Source organism: Palaemon carinicauda, chromosome 29, assembly GCF_036898095.1.
Source record: "Palaemon carinicauda isolate YSFRI2023 chromosome 29, ASM3689809v2, whole genome shotgun sequence".
Taxonomy (NCBI): domain Eukaryota; kingdom Metazoa; phylum Arthropoda; class Malacostraca; order Decapoda; family Palaemonidae; genus Palaemon; species Palaemon carinicauda.
This window is the reverse complement of record NC_090753.1, coordinates 75,589,515-75,597,014: the sequence shown is the minus strand read 5'-3', so window position 1 is coordinate 75,597,014 and position 7,500 is coordinate 75,589,515. Positions and strand designations below refer to the sequence as shown.

General features: G+C 36.0%; 1 protein-coding gene across 2 annotated transcripts in view; it reads left to right on the top strand.

Moving 5' to 3' along the window:
• LOC137622253 (facilitated trehalose transporter Tret1-2 homolog) overlaps positions 1-6,016 on the top strand; it is an 8,423-nt gene extending 2,407 nt beyond the window's left edge. The window contains exons 2-7 of one of the 2 annotated variants that reach the window (XM_068352771.1): positions 1,469-1,566; positions 1,774-1,893; positions 2,536-2,659; positions 3,812-3,985; positions 4,310-4,444; positions 4,695-6,016. In XM_068352771.1, the coding sequence (XP_068208872.1) occupies positions 1,537-1,566; positions 1,774-1,893; positions 2,536-2,659; positions 3,812-3,985; positions 4,310-4,444; positions 4,695-5,494 (1,383 nt within the window). In that variant the 5' untranslated portion in view covers positions 1,469-1,536 and the 3' untranslated portion in view covers positions 5,495-6,016. The remainder of the gene's footprint in view (positions 1-1,468; positions 1,567-1,773; positions 1,894-2,535; positions 2,660-3,811; positions 3,986-4,309; positions 4,445-4,694) is intronic. The other variant, XM_068352770.1, reaches the window with a different exon arrangement.
• The last annotated feature ends 1,484 nt before the right edge of the window (positions 6,017-7,500 follow it).

Genomic DNA, 7,500 nt, shown 5'->3' with positions numbered 1-7,500 from the left:
GACTTCGTAACAAAATAAATGAAAGTAAAAGCTCATTCTTAAACAATGACGTAAATTTACATATACTGACTTGAATGAAAAATACACTTACATAAATGACAAAAGTCTTATGTAATTTACCTACATTACTTAAACCAATATGAGTGAGACCCACCATACGAGCTGGCTATATATCTCTTAAATACACATATGAAATACATGAATGAAAATTTACTTTATACTAGACCAGCTTCATAAGATATATATATATATATATATATATATATATATATATATATATATATATATGTGTGTGTGTGTGTGTGTATGTGTGTATAAAGTACATATGCATATATATATGTATATATATACAGTATATATGTACTGTATATATATATATATATATATATATATATATATATATATATATATATATGTATATATGATGTATATATATATGTATATATGTATATATATATATATATATATATATATATATATATATATATATATGCATGTATTTGTATGCATGTTTATGTTGCGCTCTTTGGTATGTGTGTTTGTGTGAGTAGAAGTTGATGAAAAAAGTTTATAATAAATGAATGTTCTTGAGGGTAGGGAAGTGAAGATGAAATTAAAAATATTATACTCAATGCAGTGAGAAAGGGACGATAGGGGAAGGCTCCTGGCTCGAAAAGGATTCCCCCACTGAAGCCATGATGCCATGGATTACTGGTCGCTCTCCAACCCTTCCCCTTAATCTCTCTCTCTCTCTCTCTCTCTCTCTCTCTCTTGAGGATCATTATGCCTGGTGCATCCTGCTTCATTCCTCTAGTCGTGACTACAGTCCTCCCTGTGACTAGTCGCATATCTGCCTGTAATACGTCTGTTGTTAGTCGACCTACGCTGTCCTTCCCCTGAAAACAGGATTGCTGGGATTTTTCAAATAATAACCTTTGTTTGAATGCAGTTTAGATCGCATAACTTGAACTTAATTGATCGTTGGTTGCATTTTTTTTATTATTAATATTTAATGTTTGATATTTTGGGAAATACTTTAGTATATGTTAATCTGGTTGATTTGATTCCCACTTCTATGGTTATCCCCAGTTTTAAGGTATGCAATCGGGTACCTGAAGTAGAATAAGCAAAGTATGCTAACAAATAATTTATTTTCTTTCAGTAAACTTTCATATTTTATTGTTATATACCGAACTGGAGTAGTCATACCCTTGTGAGAACAGGTACCCCCGAGAAATACACTGTGTATATGGTATATCTATCTAAATATGTAGCTGTCATTTTTGACAGGTCGTGTACACTAGTATATACAGTATGTGTATATATATATATATATATATATATATATATATATATATATATGTGTGTGTGTGTGTGTGTGTGTGTGTGTGTGTGTAATGAGCTAATCCTTTATAGATTACCTTACCCTGTTCTAGTGTGGCTAATTAGTGACAACCTTTATTTATAGAGCTCCAACTCCTAACCTCCAACTTCAGACACCTGTGCAGAGGCCTGGCACACCTGTACCTGTGAACAATGGCTGTAAGAAACCACATTTATAAACAGGTATGAATTAAGTTGAGTCATTTATATTCGAAATAAATGGGTTTTGTTTTGGCATATCTAGTTGTGATTTTAATTGGTAAATGCTTAAATGACATTTAAGCATTTACTAATTAAAATCATAACGTATCTGGGTCAGAAGCTGGAAAACTGCTGCCCAGCCCCAGTGCCAAATTCTGTAATTCCCTCAAATCCATCTTGTTCTTCCAGGTTCTGTGTGGATTAGCAGCTGGTCTGTGCGCCTTCACGATATCTATCAGCATGGCTTTCACCTCCCCGGCCCTCCCTTCCATGCACAAGGACGAAGACTTCCAAATCACCAAGGAGGATGTAAGTAGTATCATCTACTTTTGCCTTGTATAGCCCACTGCTGGTGTCTGTAGCCAGATGACACAGGGTCTAAAGTGCAAGTTTTTTTGTTTTTGCTAAAAGGTAGAAGCTGATTAAACCTTCCCATTCATGCACCTCGTACTATACTCACAAGGTCTGTGAGTATAGTATGTTAGCTATCTATATGAATAGATTCTTTACTTCAGAATTTCTCGCTTTTAAAATCTAATTCAAACAATATATATTTTGCTTCAAAAACCCTTCAATCATTAATTTAGAATTTACAAATAACATCATATTTTTTTTAGCTGATAGGGGAGAAGGGTGAAAGAAGAATGATGACAGTTGGCTAGCTAATCTATATTCATAAACTGAATTTAAAAATTAGTAAAATTAGCCAAACATTTTGTTCTTCAGATATACATTTTCATTATTCAAAACGAGCACAACCTTATATTGAATCGAATTCCTACACTAGTCTACACCATGACTTCGGCCTTTAGTACACCGTCTGCTGAAATTATTCTAAATACTATGTTATCCACAAGTAGCATTTGAGACCTGGATGGTGCCATGCTGCTCTGATCCACAAATCAAATCCTACCTGTAAAATCCTCAGAGGACCCTCTCATTCATCCACAGGGGTCATGGATAGGAGCTGCAGTTCCTGCATTTGCCGTCCTCGGAAGTCTAGCGGCTGGCCCATTGATGGATGCATTCGGGAGGCGATCTATGATCATAATCTTCTCTTTTCCTCTCGCCTTGGGTGAGTTGCAGCAGAATGGAATAAGCTCAAGTATATTTGATATATATCATCATCATCATCCTCATCATCATCATCATCACCATCATCATCTCCTCCTACGCCTATTGAAGCCAAGGGCCAGGGTTAGATTTTGCCAGTCATCTCTATCTTGAGTTTTTAATTCAATACTTCTCCATTCATCAAAACTGTCACACACTTTTTTGCACCCTTAATCTTGTATATTAGCAAACATCTAGCCAGCACATTGTTTTACCTTTCTCTGTTTTGCTCTATATTTTCTAGTCAACTCTATCTGCATTCTCCTAACAAGAAGAAACAACCATGGAATATGCAGAACTTTGTGCTTATTGTCTTATATCTTAGTCGTATTTATCTTCTCACCTCTCTTCAACTCTCCTTGCTATCCAAAATGTACATATCTTTTATTTTCACATAAAACTTTCAATTTATTCCAATCTTTCTCCATGAAACCTTTGCAGAGATCCTGCCACTTTGTTTGCATCACTTATTCTGATATTCACCTCATCCATCACCATCTGTTATATTTATTACCATATGCCTGTATGAGTCAACTACCTCCATTCTACCACTGTCAACATTAACACTTTATTGTTCCTTTCTACTGTTTCCATTCAACTTCAAAGTCTTCTCCTATGAGCTAATATTGCTTACTTACAGTATAGTTATCATAACTGTTGGTGAGTGTACTAAACACGGACATTAGCACCTTTTCAATTAGAAAATTAAACTCGTAACATAGAATTGTTGTGGCCAAAGGTTTCACCTACAAATGTTTTAACAACAAATTTGTTAAGTCATTAAGATCCTTAACCCTTTTACCCCCAGGCTCTTTGGAAATTTCCAACCCTTAACCCCCAGGGGGTTATTTTTTTCCCAACACATTTTGTAGTATATTTTCTTTGAATTGCTCTAACAGCCTTAATTTTTGTCATGGAGAGGTCAGGTTGGTCTCATTCTCTTGGAAAATGCCTGAATTTTCTCAAAAAATTATCAAAAATATGAAAAAAGGACGTACCGGTACGTCCATGGGGGTAAAGGGATGGGTTTTGTGAAACGTACCAGTACGTCCTTTGGGGGTAAAGGGTAATATTTCTGTCTGAATATAACTTTTTCTTGCTTGAATACACACAGCTTGGGGAATCATCGCCATATCCAGCACAGTCAAGGGTGTCATATTTGGGAGGATGGTTACAGGAGTATGCGTGGGATTCCAGGCTGTGGCTGGACCAGTGCTGATGGCAGAGACCATTGAGACAGGACTTAGGAGTAGAATTGCATTTTTCCCTGGACTTCTTCGTAATGTTGGTAAGTGTAATTTTTCCTTGGTCAGTGTGTCTTCTACTGATTCACTGTCCAGTTCTTCAATATGCCACTTCATTTTCAAAAGCTCTATTGCCATGTATATATTTATTTTGTTATACTGTAGTGTGTTGTATTTAGCTTCATATTCCTGTTGGTCCTACATGTTAATTAGGACCTGATTATTAGAGCAAAAGCTTTATTTTTTTTACATGAACGTCCCCAATTTAGCAACTTACATACTGAGGAAATATATGACCTTAACATGTAGCTTTTTGTATTTTTTATTAGTGCTCTTTTTTAATAAAATCTTTTTATCTATCTAATTAGGGATAACTGTAGGATACATCACAGGGAACTACTTATCATGGCGTCCACTGGCCTGGCTAGGATGTGTGCTATCCTTGCCATGTGCGTTGGTTCTACTCCCCACCCCTGAAACACCGTACTACCTCACTCGCTCAGGTGAGTCAAAATGTGATAGGGCTAGTGACTTGTGATATATATAGGTAAAGATATAGATGTAAACAGCCTTGAGTCAACAAGTATATATGTATAGATATATGCCATGATATTTAACTTTCGAATACAAATTCCATTTCTGGAGTAGTGAAATTAACCTTGTACTTCGAAGTTAACGTTGCTATTAAGTAAAAATGAACAAAGTAGTATTAAACACTGCCAACACTAGCAACACCTAAATTGTTTCCTTCAGGTCAAAGAGAATCCTCCTTATGCTCCTTGAAACAACTCCGTCAGGATTCTGCCGTTGCCACAAAGGAGCAGAACTCCTTGGATGAGAGCTGCCTCAGCTTCAAGAAGAAAGGTGCCAGCCTAGGAGATGTGCTGCGCCCTCCTAACAGATGGCCCGTTATCATCGGTGCCGCTCTTATGCTGGCCCAACAGATGGCAGGGATAAGCTCTGTGATTTTCTATGCATCGACCATCTTTGAAGCGGCTGGGGATGCCGAGTACGCAAAGACTGCCTCGTCCCTCCTCAGCATCGTCGATTTTCTGGTCACCTTCATTGGGCTTTACTTTGCAGCGAGGTCCAACAGACGCACATTGATCGCCAGCTCAACGACCGGCGTGACGATATGTATGTCGATTCTCTCCGCTTTCTTCTGGGCTAGGGAAGCTGGGGGTTCCTACTCCGCCATGATCAAGGAGTGCACCTTTATTCCTGTTTTGGCTCTGATGGGTTTCAAGTGCAGCCTCGCCCTTGGTTGGGGACCTGTTCCTTGGATTTTCATTAGGGAAGGACTGCCTAGCCCGGTAAGGGGTATAGGGGCGTCTTTCATAGTTACCATAAGCTGGTTATCAGCCTTCGTGATGACGAAGTCGTTCCAGTGGAGTGTTGCCCTCCTAGGTATGCATACCACATTCCTTAGTTATGCCGTTCTCACCTTCTTGAATGGATCGATCATCCTTAGATTCATGCCAGAAACCTTCGGTAAGTCAACGGGCCAGATGGATAAATTCTACCTCAATGCTTCGAAGGAAAAAGAACAATAATGGTCTCCTTATCAACAGGTAGGTTATCAAAACACTTAGATGAATTTTAAATGTATTTACTCGTGAGATTATTCGTACAAAGCGATGTTAAGTGGGATTGTATTTACTCGCAGAATATGTTTTTGTTTTGATAAATCAATAAATACAACTCCATCCATCATTTGCATTTATGTAAGCAAAAAATCATACAAGGATGCTGGATTCCATTTTCAATGTTATAGGGAATAATTTGACCTTAAGTAAAATAAGCAGGAGAGAGAGAGAGAGAGAGAGAGAGAGAGAGAGAGAGAGAGAGAGAGAGAGAGAGAGAGAGAGAGAGAGAGAGAGAGAGAATATCACCCTGTTGAGGTAATGTCAATCCAGACGTCATTATAGACATCTTTATAAACGTAAGGTTTGGTGCTAATGGATGTTCTTAAATACTTTTCTGAAATTCATTAATTTTACTTTGAGTATTTATAACTAGTTATATGATACAGTATACGTTCGTATATGTGTATGTATAAGAAAGATTTTTCAATTTATGTAAAAGGAGTTTTTTTTACCCTAGATCCAATAAATAATTGATATAATTTGACCCGTTATCATCAGATATGTGAAAATTGACATTATTCTGCTTTCACTATCTCTGTATTTGTTTGTATTGATATACGCTGGTAACTGGTACAACGCATGAACATACGCTACTGGGGTCTAAGCGATGTCAGGCAGGGCAGGCGATCTGGGCTACGGTCTACCCCAAAGACAAAGCAAAGTCCTTCAGAGAAGGCAACCGTGCTTACCCCTCCCCCCCCCCTCCTCGAAAAAAAAAATAAAAGGAATAAAAAAAAAACGTAATTAGAATAATCTGTTTCTATTTTCGTTGAAGATGTGTTTTCCCGGAATCTATTATAGATTATTAAAAGTTTCAATTTAAATCATTAATCTTAGAAATGAAGGAGTAAGGAAAAATATGGTATAAGATATAAATATTATAGTTAAAATCAGAGAATATATATAAGCAAGAAATGAATTTATAGTTAAAAATCAAATAATACATAACAAATACATCATATCAATTATTATTATTATTATTATTATTTTCATTATTATTATTATGATTACTATTATTATTATTAATATTATTATCATTATTATTATTGTTACTTCCTAAGCTACAACCTTAGCTGGAAAAGAAGGATACCATAAGCCCTGGGGTCCCAACAAGGAAAATAGCCCAGTGAGGAAAGAAAATAAAGAAAAATTGAATGTTTTAAGAATAGTAACATTAAAATAAATATTTCCTATATAAACTATAAAAACTTAATAAAACAAGAGGAAGCGAACTAAGATAGAACAGTGTGCCCGAGTGTACCATCAAGTAAGAGAACTCTAACCCAAGAAAGTGGAACATCACGGTACAGAGGCTATGTTACTACCTAAGACTAGAGAACAATGTTTTGATTTTGGAGTGTCCTTCTCTTAGAAGAGCTGCTTACCATAGCTAAAGAGTCTCTTCTATCCTTACCAAGAGGAAAGTAGCCACTGAACAATTACAGTGCAGTAGTTAACCTCTTGAGAGAAGAAGAATTGTTTGGTAATTTCAGCGTTGTCGGGTGTATGAGAACAGAGAAGAATGTGTAAAGAATACGCCAGACTATTTGTGTATGTGTAGGCAATGGGGAAAATGAACCGTAACCAGAGAGAAGGATCCAATGCAGTACTATCTGGCCAGTTAAAACACCCCATAACTCTCTAGCGGTAATATCTCAACGGGTGGCTGGTGCCCCTGGCCAACCTACTACCTACAAAAACACTTATGATAAGTATTTTCTAAAGTCATTTTATAAATATTAGCAATGGACTCTTGATGAAAAGATACTTTATATTCACCAATATATATATATATATATATATATATATATATATATATATATATATATATATATATATATATATATATATATATATACATACATATATATATATATATATATATATATATATGTATATATATATAAATATAT